Source organism: Bombina bombina, chromosome 2 (assembly GCF_027579735.1).
Source record: "Bombina bombina isolate aBomBom1 chromosome 2, aBomBom1.pri, whole genome shotgun sequence".
NCBI classification, from domain to species: Eukaryota; Metazoa; Chordata; class Amphibia; order Anura; family Bombinatoridae; genus Bombina; species Bombina bombina.
The window spans coordinates 773,989,775-774,003,713 of record NC_069500.1 but is presented as its reverse complement, the minus strand read 5'-3'; the positions used below and the strand labels follow the sequence as shown (position 1 = coordinate 774,003,713).

The 13,939-nt window shown below is 43.5% G+C and overlaps 1 protein-coding gene across 2 annotated transcripts in view; it reads right to left on the bottom strand.

Moving 5' to 3' along the window:
- ANO8 (anoctamin 8) overlaps nucleotides 1–13,939 on the bottom strand; it is a 308,265-nt gene that overhangs the window by 19,443 nt on the left and 274,883 nt on the right. For both annotated transcript variants that reach the window (XM_053702928.1, XM_053702929.1), the window contains exon 16: nucleotides 8,693–8,824. In XM_053702928.1, the coding sequence (XP_053558903.1) occupies nucleotides 8,693–8,824 (132 nt within the window). The remainder of the gene's footprint in view (nucleotides 1–8,692; nucleotides 8,825–13,939) is intronic.

Below are 13,939 nucleotides of genomic sequence, written 5' to 3'. Positions count from 1 at the left end.
GAGTTCTACCATCTTATACAACTGGATCCTATCACTCAGGCACGGGCCCTATACCCAGCGACAGGAAAATCAGCTGCAACAGAAGTTGGGTAGATCATAGTGTTAAACTATTAAACACAGAATCCTCTAAAGGCATACAGTAACTTATATTTTGGAAGTACAGTTCTATATTGGAGTTACGTTTGGGAATAGATCCATCATCGAAACCAATACGATTGAAAGTATAAAAACTTAGTATAAACTCTAAGTGGAGCAGTTCTAGCAAACCATCAAACTAGGTTTTAGGTGTGGGTAGACATGGGAGCAGTATCTCAATAATACTGGACTAAATCATTATTACGTGACATAACCCCCTTTAAAAAATAGAACTATATTGCAATACTTAATTTAATGTCAGTCCTATTAAGGGGTATAATTAGCACATATGGGGTTTGGGGAAGAATAGGCAGAGTGTATATGAATTGTCCAATGCCAATGTGTTAGTGGTAAGGAAATATACAATACACATGGTTTCTACAATAGTCATCAAGTTGTACATTTCGCTTGGAAAAATATGTTATACTATAGATAAATGAATATATATTATACTATACCCCTTCCATCTCTTATAGTTTAATGTAAGTACATTTTAAAGCTGAAAGGGCTACACTTTTTGGACTTTCAGAATTCCAAACGAACTAGATATATGTCAGAGCCGATGCGTTGTACTCAGGCAGGTAATATCTCAAAAAACATGACATCCATTTTAATAGCCAGTGAGAGAGCAGGCAGTCTCTTAATACCGCAGTGAGAATGCATATAATAAACAGGCCTACCGAAAGAGCTTAACATTAATAAAACGTATAAATGCCCAAACAACAGTAAGTCTTTATAGCTAGTGAATAATAATAATCACTAAAGTTGCAAGAGACTGTCCTTATGGTTCTGTGCCATCTTATTAAGAGACTCTTAAAACATATAAGTGTGGAGCTGCAGAAGTCCAACATTAGATATTATCAAGAGAGTGCCAGATACTATTTGTATATAAATGTAAGGAAATACTGTGGCTAACTTTAGGTCTAAGTATCATGTGAAAAAAACATAATTTATGCTTACCTGATAAATTCCTTTCTTCTGTAGTGTGATCAGTCCACGGGTCATCATTACTTCTGGGATATTACTCCTCCCCAACAGGAAGTGCAAGAGGATTCACCCAGCAGAGCTGCATATAGCTCCTCCCCTCTACGTCACTCCCAGTCATTCGACCAAGGACCAACGAGAAAGGAAAAGCCAAGGGTGAAGTGGTGACTGGAGTATAAATTAAAAAATATTTACCTGCCTTAAAAACAGGGCGGGCCGTGGACTGATCACACTACAGAAGAAAGGAATTTATCAGGTAAGCATAAATTATGTTTTCTTCTGTTAAGTGTGATCAGTCCACGGGTCATCATTACTTCTGGGATACCAATACCAAAGCAAAAGTACACGGATGACGGGAGGGATAGGCAGGCTCTTTATACAGAAGGAACCACTGCCTGAAGAACCTTTCTCCCAAAAATAGCCTCCGATGAAGCAAAAGTGTCAAATTTGTAAAATTTGGAAAAAGTATGAAGCGAAGACCAAGTTGCAGCCTTGCAAATCTGTTCAACAGAGGCCTCATTCTTGAAGGCCCAAGTGGAAGCCACAGCTCTAGTAGAATGAGCTGTAATTCTTTCAGGAGGCTGCTGTCCAGCAGTCTCATAAGCTAAACGAATTATGCTACGAAGCCAAAAAGAAAGAGAGGTAGCGGAAGCTTTTTGACCTCTCCTCTGCCCAGAGTAAATGACAAACAGAGAAGACGTTTGTCGAAATTCCTTAGTTGCCTGTAAGTAAAATTTTAGAGCACGGACTACATCCAGGTTGTGCAGTAGACGTTCCTTCTTTGAAGAAGGATTTGGGCATAAAGAAGGAACAACAATCTCTTGATTGATATTCCTGTTAGTAACTACCTTAGGTAAGAACCCAGGTTTAGTACGCAGGACTACCTTATCCGAATGAAAAATCAAATAAGGAGAATCACAATGTAAGGCTGATAATTCAGAGACTCTTCGAGCCGAGGAAATAGCCATTAAAAATAGAACTTTCCAAGATAACAACTTTATATCAATGGAATGAAGGGGTTCAAACGGAACGCCCTGTAAAACATTAAGAACAAGGTTTAAACTCCATGGTGGAGCAACAGTTTTAAACACAGGCTTAATCCTGGCCAAAGCCTGACAAAAAGCCTGGACGTCAGGAACTTCTGACAGACGTTTGTGTAACAGAATGGACAGAGCTGAGATCTGTCCCTTTAAAGAACTAGCAGATAAACCCTTTTCTAAACCTTCTTGTAGAAAAGACAATATCCTAGGAATCCTAACCTTACTCCAAGAGTAACCTTTGGATTCACACCAATATAGGTATTTACGCCATATCTTATGGTAAATCTTTCTGGTAACAGGTTTCCTAGCCTGTATTAAGGTATCAATAACTGACTCAGAAAACCCACGTCTTGATAAAATCAAGCGTTCAATTTCCAAGCAGTCAGCTTCAGAGAAGTTAGATTTTGATGTTTGAAGGGACCCTGTATCAGAAGGTCCTGTTTCAGAGGTAGAGACCAAGGTGGACAGGATGACATGTCCACCAGGTCTGCATACCAAGTCCTGCGTGGCCACGCAGGTGCTATTAGAATCACTGATGCTCTCTCTTGTTTGATTCTGGCAATCAATCGAGGAAGCAACGGGAAGGGTGGAAACACGTAAGCCATCCTGAAGTCCCAAGGTGCTGTCAGAGCATCTATCAGGACTGCTCCTGGATCCCTGGATCTGGACCCGTAACGAGGAAGCTTGGCGTTCTGTCGAGACGCCATGAGATCTATCTCTGGTTTGCCCCAACGTCGAAGTATTTGGGCAAAGACCTCCGGATGAAGTTCCCACTCCCCCGGATGAAAAGTCTGACGACTTAAGAAATCCGCCTCCCAGTTCTCCACTCCCGGGATGTGGATTGCTGACAGGTGGCAAGAGTGAGACTCTGCCCAGCGAATTATCTTTGATACTTCCATCATAGCTAGGGAGCTTCTTGTCCCTCCCTGATGGTTGATGTAAGCTACAGTCGTGATGTTGTCCGACTGAAACCTGATGAACCCCCGAGTTGTCAACTGGGGCCAAGCCAGGAGGGCATTGAGAACTGCTCTCAATTCCAGAATGTTTATTGGCAGGAGACTCTCCTCCTGACTCCATTGTCCCTGAGCCTTCAGAGAATTCCAGACGGCACCCCAACCTAGAAGGCTGGCGTCTGTTGTTACAATTGTCCAGTCTGGTCTGCTGAATGGCATCCCCCTGGACAGATGTGGCCGAGAAAGCCACCATAGAAGAGAATTTCTGGTCTCTTGATCCAGATTCAGAGAAGGGGATAAGTCTGAGTAATCCCCATTCCACTGACTTAGCATGCACAGTTGCAGTGGTCTGAGGTGTAAGCGTGCAAAGGGTACTATGTCCATTGCCGCTACCATTAAGCTGATTACCTCCATGCATTGAGCCACTGACGGGTGTTGAATGGAATGAAGGGTGCGGCAAGCACTTTGAAGTCTTGTTAGCCTGTCCTCTGTCAGGTAAATCTTCATTTCTACAGAATCTATAAGAGTCCCCAGGAAGGGAACTCTTGTGAGTGGAACGAGTGAACTTTTCTTTTCGTTCACCTTCCATCCATGTGACCTTAGAAATGCCAGCACTAACTCTGTATGAGACTTGGCAGTTTGAAAGCTTGAAGCTTGTATCAGAATGTCGTCTAGGTATGGAGCTACCGAGATTCCCCGCGGTCTTAGTACCGCCAGAAGAGCACCCAGAACCTTTGTGAAGATTCTTGGAGCTGTAGCCAATCCGAATGGAAGAGCCACAAACTGGTAATGCCTGTCTAGGAAGGCAAACCTTAGGTACCGATAATGATCTTTGTGAATCGGTATGTGAAGGTAAGCATCTTTTAAATCTACAGTGGTCATGTACTGACCTTCTTGGATCATAGGTAAAATTGTCCGAATAGTCTCCATCTTGAACGATGGAACTCTTAGGAATTTGTTTAGGATCTTTAAGTCCAGGATTGGTCTGAAAGTTCCCTCTTTTTTGGGAACCACAAACAGATTTGAGTAAAACCCCTGTCCCTGTTCTGATCGTGGAACTGGATGGATTACTCCCATTAACAAGAGCTCTTGTACGCAGCGTAGAAACGCCTCTTTCTTTGTCTGGATTGTTGACAATCTTGACAGATGAAATCTCTCTCTTGGAGGAGAGTATTTGAAGTCCAGAAGGTATCCCTGAGATATTATCTCTAGTGCCCAGGGATCCTGAACATCTCTTGCCCAAGCCTGGGCGAAGAGAGAAAGTCTGCCCCCCACTAGATCCGATCCCGGATCGGGGGCCCTCAATTCATGCTGTTTTAGGGGCAGCAGCAGGTTTCCTAGTCTGCTTGCCCTTGTTCCAGGACTGGTTAGGTTTCCAGCCTTGTCTGTAGCGAGCAACAGCTCCTTCCTGTTTTGGTGCAGAGGAAGTTGATGCTGCTCCTGCTTTGAAATTACGAAAGGAACGAAAATTAGACTGTCTAGTCTTGGCTTTGGCTTTGTCCTGAGGCAGGGCATGGCCTTTACCTCCTGTAATGTCAGCGATAATCTCTTTCAACCCGGGCCCGAATAAGGTCTGCCCTTTGAAAGGTATATTAAGCAATTTAGACTTAGAAGTAACATCAGCTGACCAGGATTTTAGCCACAGCGCCCTGCGTGCCTGAATGGCGAATCCTGAATTCTTCGCCGTAAGTTTAGTAAGATGTACTACGGCCTCCGAAATGAATGAATTAGCTAGTTTAAGGACTCTAAGCCTGTCCGTAATGTCGTCCAGAGTAGCTGAACCAATGTTCTCTTCCAGAGACTCAATCCAGAATGCCGCTGCAGCCGTGATCGGCGCAATGCATGCAAGGGGTTGCAATATAAAACCTTGTTGAACAAACATTTTCTTAAGGTAACCCTCTAACTTTTTATCCATTGGATCTGAAAAAGCACAGCTATCCTCCACCGGGATAGTGGTACGCTTAGCTAAGGTAGAAACTGCTCCCTCCACCTTAGGGACCGTTTGCCATAAGTCCCTTGTGGTGGCGTCTATTGGAAACATTTTTCTAAATATCGGAGGGGGTGAGAACGGCACACCGGGTCTATCCCACTCCTTAGTAACAATTTCAGTAAGTCTCTTAGGTATAGGAAAAACCTCAGTACTCGTCGGTACCGCAAAATATTTATCCAACCTACACATTTTCTCTGGTATTGCAACTGTGTTACAATCATTCAGAGCCGCTAACACCTCCCCTAGTAATACACGGAGGTTTTCCAGTTTAAATTTAAAATTTGAAATATCTGAATCCAGTCTGTTTGGATCAGAACCGTCACCCACAGAATGAAGTTCTCCGTCCTCATGTTCTGCCACCTGTGACGCAGTGTCTGACATGGCCCTAATATTATCAGCGCACTCTGTTCTCACCCCAGAGTGATCACGCTTACCTCTTAGTTCTGGTAATTTAGCCAAAACCTCAGTCATAACAGTAGCCATATCCTGTAATGTGATATGTAATGGCCGCCCAGATGTACTCGGCGCTACAATATCACGCACCTCCCTCTGAGCGGGAGATGTAGGTACTGACACGTGAGGCGAGTTAGTCGGCATAACTCTCCCCTCGTTGTTTGGTGAAATTTGTTCAATTTGTACAGATTGATTTTTATTTAAAGTAGCATCAATACAGTTAGTACATAAATTTCTATTGGGCTCCACTTTGGCATTGCAACAAATGACACAGGTATCATCCTCTGAATCAGATATGTTTAACACACTAGCAAATAAACTTGCAACTTGGAAATACAATTCAATTAGAATAATATTAAAACGTACTGTGCCTTTAAGAAGCACAGAAGATCTATGACAGTTGAAAATTAATAAATTGAAACAGTTATAGCCTCAATCCTTGTAAACAACACAACTTTAGCAAAGGTTTAATCCCATTAGCAAAGATAACAAATTCTGAAAGCAGGAAACAAATTACAGAATAAACGTTTTTTATCTCAGTCAAACTATAATTCTCACAGCTCTGCTGAGAGAAATTACCTCCCTCAAAATAAGTTTTGAAGACCCCTGAGCTCTGTAGAGATGAACCGGATCATGCAGGGAATACAATGAGTTGCTGACTGAAATATTTGATGCATAGTAAAAGCGCCAAAAAACGGCCCCTCCCCCTCACACACAGCAGTGAGGGAGAACAGAAACTGTCAGAAAACAGATTAAGCAACTGCCAAGTGGAAAAATAGTGCCCAAACATTTATTCACTCAGTACCTCAGCAAATGAAAACGATTTTACATTCCAGCAAAAACGTTAAACATAATCTCTAGTTATTAAACAGCTTTATGTATTTCTTACAGTGTAATTCTAGTGAAGTACCATTCCCCAGAATACTGAAGTGTAAAGTATACATACATGACATTATATCGGTATGGCAGGATTTTCTCATCAATTCCATTGTCAGAAAATAAAAACTGCTACATACCTCTATGCAGATTCATCTGCCCGCTGTCCCCTGATCTGAAGTTTACCTCTCCTCAGATGGCCGAGAAACAGCAATATGATCTTAACTACTCCGGCTAAAATCATAACAAAAACTCTGGTAGATTCTTCTTCAAAGTCTGCCAGAGAGATAATAACACACTCCGGTGCTATTTTAAAATAACAAACTTTTGATTGAAGATATAAAACTAAGTATAATCACCATAGTCCTCTCACACATCCTATCTAGTCGTTGGGTGCAAGAGAATGACTGGGAGTGACGTAGAGGGGAGGAGCTATATGCAGCTCTGCTGGGTGAATCCTCTTGCACTTCCTGTTGGGGAGGAGTAATATCCCAGAAGTAATGATGACCCGTGGACTGATCACACTTAACAGAAGAAACAATTTAATTTTATCTGAGCAACTACAGATCATATGAAATCAAATAAGGCATTCTAAGTATATATTTTCGTGTCCTGCTAACACTTAATTATATGCCCTTCTGAGCATGAGATTAACGTAACCGTCCCAGAATGAGTGTTCTCTGCATGTGTCAAGCCCGTAGAGCATTCTCTAACCGATACCGGATTTGTGGAGATGGTATGCCGTCATTGTCAGTACCGGGAGTGGAGATTCAAAAGGACAGATGTGAAGCATAGGCAGAAGTGTTCTACCCTCCAAGTTGGCATCCCCCTTTAGACAGAACACTTCCCCAGTTGTAAGGTTAGGTTGTATAGTCACCTTTAAGCAGTCTCCACATTCAGGGTCAGTCTCTTGGAGCGGGCTGAGTGATCATGGCATACAACCATGACTGTAGATGTTGTGTCTTCTTGTGCGCGGGAGATGCTAGAGAGCGATACCTCCCCAGTTTCCAATTCTGCTGTTACAGTCAGTACCAGGCAGAGATCCGATGTTCGTCCCACCCGCAATACCAAAGCTTTAGTGTGGATCTGTCAGGTGGGATCCCTGGATTTTCCCAGGTCTTGCGTGCTGGTACAGCGCAGTTGCCATCATCCTTTGTCGGGTCAATGCACCTGGAAAGCTTGTGCTGGCAGCAGTATTAGGGAGAATAATAGTAGCGTTAAGTCGTCTTTCAGACTCTGAAAGTGTCTCTCCAAAAGGTGTTGGGTGCGCTGTTCCCAAGCTGTTAGAGCCTCCATAGTGCCGTTTTAAGGGTAAATACTTTCGGCATCTCCACGTGGCACAACTGAGGATGTTATATCAAAGATGCGTCCCCGAAACGATGTACTTGTAGTGTCTTTTAGCGAAGGGTAGATGTCTGTTACATTCTTTTCTATCGTAGCTGAATTTTGAGCTCTTTATATATAGATTAATCCATATATTTGTGTCTGAAGGCCCGGAGCTTCATAGAAACACTTCTGGCTGCTTTAGTAGTTGGCTCCGCCCCCCTGCCTTATACTTTTTATGATACAGAGCATGGGCTTTACATTGTTGCAGTGACTGCATTGCTCTCTAGATTATTCATGTTTTTTTATATGTTATGTAACTTTAAATTGTGTATAAAACCTACAAAAATGTAAATCTTCAGCTCTGTATTGTGTGTGTGTGCTAAGCAGAAGTGCATAGAACAGATGTGTAGCCGACAGCATCACTGATCTGAGAATATTCACCATTTGTCACAGGGTTAGGGTTGCCATATTGCTGCTTTAAGGGAGGACACTTATGAAAAAAGACATATGCCAGGGTTGTTTAAAGTAATGTTTTGCATAATTTTCCATTATAAGAACCCTGAGATGTATTTTTCATATGTGTCCTCCTTTAAAGCGGCAATATGGCAACCTTACACAGGGTGCACTATACATGAACTCCAAGATAGCGACATCCAGTATGAAAATACAGAGTTTCACCAATCATCACCTGTAAAGGGTTAAAATTAGGGACTGTCTCTTTAAAAAAAGAAGAGAAAAACAATAGCACAAACAATAGCGTATCGATCCATTAAATTGTGGTTTGTACCTCTTTGTAGAGTCTTGAGGAAAAAACTATAAAGAGCTGTTGGTGTAATATATCAGAGACTGCACATAGTTTGTATTTATATCCATGTGACAGAACAATTTATATCAAACACTATTAGTGAATATAATACAAGCAACAGTTTACTAACCTCTAGGACTACAATAAAAATGATTGCAGTTTCAGGTCCTAGCCAGGGGATCAGTCTTTGCAGCTGTCCACACTGACCAATCAAATAGCAATTCACAATAATGGCAATAACACCCATTGCTTCCATCACATTCTGCAAAATAAATAAATAATCAAGTCATTTTTGCCCTGTTTAAAAAAAGTGGATCAATCGATGCAACTGAGGGGTAACACTGGTTTATATATTTATACAAATATAGACGTTTTTATTTATTTATTATAGATCAATTATAGTACAGTTATAAATCAAACAACCATATCTCTTGTTTTAATAACCTATTTGCTAAAATATATCCATTTATTTATCAACAGTCAGCGTCAAAGCGACAAAATTTGAAATAAGTTGGTTCAATCATTTTCAAGAATGTTTTAGTTTTTCAACTTGGTGTACGATGCAATCAAGGGGCGATATTACATATGCGGCGCAGGCTTCAGTGCAACTGCTGAAACCCGCATCGCCCGTAAATTCACCTCACACATTGGGGAATCACATAAACTGCCGTAAGTCGAATAAACTGCCGATGTCCAGAAATGTGCGTAAATACACATTTCTGGAGTCGCCAGTGACTTATGGTAGTTTAGAAACTGCTGGTGCGTAATAAAAACACAAAAAAATCCTACATCGCCAGTAAAAGTCTAACTCCCCTCCCAAAAATAAACTCGACACGTAAAAACCCCTATACCCACCATCACCCCACATTGCAAATACTAATAAATGTATTAACCTCTAAACCGCCACCCCCACAACGCAATATACCTTAATAAACTATTAACCCCTTATCCGCCATGCCACCACATTCCAACTAATAAAAGTGATTAACCCCTAAACCACAATCCCCCACAAGGCAATATACCTTAATAAACAACCCCTAATACGCCATTCACTCACATCGCAATCTACCTAATACATGTATTAACCCCTAAACCGCCATCCCCCCACAACGCAATATACCTAATTACCCTATTAACCACTAATCCGCTATTCCAATACAACACATTAAACCTAATTAACCTATTAACTCCTAAACCGCCATCCCCCACAATGCAAATAACTAATTTTATTACTAGGCCCCCAACAAAACACCCCCTAAATTAACCCCAATTAGATAAACTAAAAAAATACTAAGTTAAAATTAAATTAAAAAAACATAAATTATGCTTACCTGATAATTTCATTTCCATCGAGGGGAGGAGAGTCCACGGCTTCATTCATTACTATTGGGAATTAAGAACCTGGCCACCAGGAGGAGGCAAAGACACCCCAGCCAAAGGCTTAAATACCTCCTCACATCCCTCATTCCCCAGTTATTCTGCCGAGGGAACCAGGATCAGTAGGAGAAATAACGGGTATAAAAGGTGCCAGAAGACAATTAAATTTAGGTCCACCCAACGGAGATACGGGCGGGAGCCGTGGACTCTCCTCCCCTCGATGTAAATTAAATTATCAGGTAAGCATAATTTTTGTTTTCCATCTAAAGGGGAGGAGAGTCCACGGCTTCATTCATTACTATTGGGAACATATACCCAAGCTCAGGAGGACACTGAATGAAACTGGAAGGGTAAAAGGCGGACCCTAATCTGAGGGCACCACAGCCTGCAAAACCTTTCTCCCAAAAACGTCAAATTTGTAAAACTTTGTAAAAGTGTGTAAGGAGGACCAGGTAGCCGCCTTACAAATCTGCTCCATAGAGGCCTCATTCTTGAAGGCCCAAGATGAAGCCACAGCTCTAGTTGAATGAGCCGTGATCCTCTGAGGAGGCTTATGTCCCGCTGTCTCATAAGCCAAGCGAATCAAGCTCCTCAACCAAAAAGACAAAGAAGTAGCAGAGGCCCTTTGCTCCTTGCACTTTGCAGAATACACCACAAAAAGAGATGTAGACTGTCTGAAATCCTTTGTAGCCTGAAGATAGAACTTAAAGGCACGAACCACATCCAGGTTATGAAGTAACCTCTCCTATGAAGAAGGGCTAGGACACAAAGAAGGAACCACTATTTCCTGATTGATATTACGGTTAGACACCACATTGGGGAGAAACCCCAACCCAGTGCGAAGTACAGCCTTATCTGCATGAAACACCAGATAAGGAGGATCACATTGCAAGGCAGCTACTTCAGATACTCTGCGTGCTGATGCAATAGCCAACAGGAAGAGAACCTTCCAGGACAAAATCTTAATGTCTATGGAATGCATAGGTTCAAACGGAACCCTCTGCAACACCTTAAGGACTAAGTTTAAGCTCCAAGGTGAAGCCGACTGTCTAAAGACAGGCCTGATTCTAGACAGAGCCTGAACAAAAGATTGGATGTCAGGGAGCTCAGCGAGTCTCCTATGCAACAAAACTGATAATGCCGAAATCTGTCCCTTTAAGGAACTAGCGACAAGACCCTTCTCCAAACCATCTTGGAGAAAGGACAGAATCCTGGATACCTTCACCTTATGCCAAGGATATCCATGATTCTCATACCAGGACAGGTAAGTCCTCCAACCTTATGGTAGATGCAACGAGTGACTGGCTTCCTTGCCTGAATTAGGGTATCAATCACACTTTCAGAAAAGCCTCTCTTGGCTAAGACTAGGCGTTTAATCTCCACGCAGATCCGCAAACTACGTCCTCCACGGCCACGAAGGAGCAATCAGAATGGCCAGGGCCCGCTCCTGTTTGATGCGTACCACTACGCGAGGTAGAAGTGGTAACGGTGGAAAAATGTAAGCTAGGCTAAATCCCCAAGGAACCACTAAGGCATCTATAAGCTCTGCCTGGGAATCCCTGGACCTCAACCCGTATCGAGGTAGCTTGCAATTGAGTCTGGATGCCATGAGATCTATCTCCGGCGTTCCCCATCTGTGACAAATCTCTGCAAACACCTCGGGGTGAAGAGACCATTCCCCCGGATGGAAGGATTGTCTGCTGAGAAAGTCTGCTTCCCAGTTGTCCACACCTGGAATGTGAATTGCTGAGAGCGAACAGTCATGGGAATCCGCCCACTCCAGAATCTGAGACACCTCCCTCATAGCAAGGAAGCTCCTCGTACCCCCCTAATGGTTGATGTAAGCCACCGAGGTAATGTTGTCGGTCTGGAATCTTATGAAACTGACCGACATCAGAGAAGGCCATGCCTTCAGAGCATTGTTAATTGCTTGTAGTTCTAGGATGTTGATCGGAAGGAGAGACTCTTCCCGGGGCCACTTTCCTTGTGCCATTCTGGCACCCCAAACAACTCCCCATCCTGTCAGACTGGCGTCCGTGGTCACAATCTCCCAGGACGGTCTCAAGAAGGATGTCCCCATGGTCAGCTGCTCCGGACAAATCCACCAAGAGAGAGAGTTCCTTGTCCGAGCATCCATGGATATCAGCTGTGATAGATCTGCATGATCGCTGTTCCACTGTCTCAACATGCACCATTGAAGAGGTCTGAGATGGAACCTAGCGAATGGTATGACATCTATGCTTGACACCATGAGACCTATCACCTCCATACACCGACAGGCTTGTGGAGGACTAAAGGGCAAGACAGGTGGATGCAAGCTTCCTGCGTCACTGATCTGTAAGAAATATCTTCGAGCACATAGAGTCTATTATCGTGCCAAGGAACTCCACCCTGTTGCTTGGAACCAGGAAACTCTTCCAGGGAACTCTTCCAACCGTGAGATTGGAGCAGAAGAAGAAGAGCCCTCGAATGATCCTCTGCGAGACTGAGCGACGGTGCCTGAACTAGGATGTCGTCCAGGCAAGTGCCACCATAATGCCCCTGGATCTTGCCACTGCAAGCAGTGCTCCCAGAAACGCAAATCTTAGGAACTTGAAGAGGTCCCTAAGAATTGGCACATGAAGGTAAGCGTCTACAGTTGTCTACAGTTGTCATGAACTGTCCCTTTTGAACTAGAGGCAGAATAGATCTGATCATTTCCATTTTGAAAGATGGAACACTCAGAAACTTGTTTAAACACTTTAGGTCCATAATCGGGTGGAACGTGCCCTCCTTCTTTGGAACCACAAAAAGGTTGGAATAGTACCCTAGACCATTTTCTGCTAGGGGTACTGGTACGATAACCCAGAGAGAGGTGAGATCTCTCACACACTCTAGAAAGGCCTCTCTCTTCTCTGGTCTTGAAGACAGGTTTGACAGGAGGAATCTGCTCTTGGGTGGATGGGCTCTGAACCCTATCCTGTAACCCTGGGAGACAACTTCTAGAACCCAAGGGTCCTAAACGTCCTACAACCATGCGCCTGAGAATAGAGACAATCTGCCCCCTTTGTTATCCGAAGACCGGTCGGGGGCTGCCCCTTTATGCTGATTTCATCTTGGTAGGCTTCTTGGTCTGCTTAGACTTGTTCCAAGATCCCTTAGGCTTAGCCTTCTTATCCTGCGGTAGGAAAGCTCCTTTGCCTCCCGTAACCGTGCATATGATCGAATCCTTTCCTGGACCGAACAGAATCTTTCCCTGAAAAGGCAGAGACAATAGCCTCGATTTAGAGGTCATGTCCACAGACCAAGATTTTAGCCACAGAGCCCTGCGCTCTAAAACAGAAAAACCTGACACCTGAAGAATTTGCATATTGGCATCACAGATGAAAGAATTAGCGACCTTCAGCGCCTTAATCTTCTCCTGTATCTCATCGATGGATGCGTCCCCCTCAACACAGGGATTCACACCAATATGTTGCAGCTCCAGCGACCGCCGCAATGACCACTGCTGGCTGAAAAACAAGCCCCATGTGCTGAAACATCTTTCTGAACATGTTTTCCAGCTTTTTATCCATGGAGTCTTTAAACAACAAACTATCCTCGAGGGTAATAGTCGTCCGTTTCGCGAGCGTAGAGATAGCCCCAACCACCTTAGGGATGGTCCCCCACAGCTCAAGCTGAGAGTCCGGAATGGGGAACAGTTTCTTAAAGGAAGAAGAAGGGGAAAAGGAAGAACCTAATGGCTCCCATTCATTCTTAATAATATTAGCCATCTTGACGGGAACTGGGAAAGACTGAGGCACTACACTGTCCTCGTATACCTTGTCAAGCTTAGGAATCGCAGGTTCCTCCGGTATCTTAGGTTTGCAGAACCTCCGGAGTAGCAAGCACCTGCCGTAGCAGAAAGCGCAAATTCTCCATCCTAAACCTATAACCAGGATCCTCCGCCACCGGAGGTTTAGATGACACAGAATCCGACCCAGAAGGGGCCTCCTCCGAAGAGTCGGAGTGGGCCACGTAA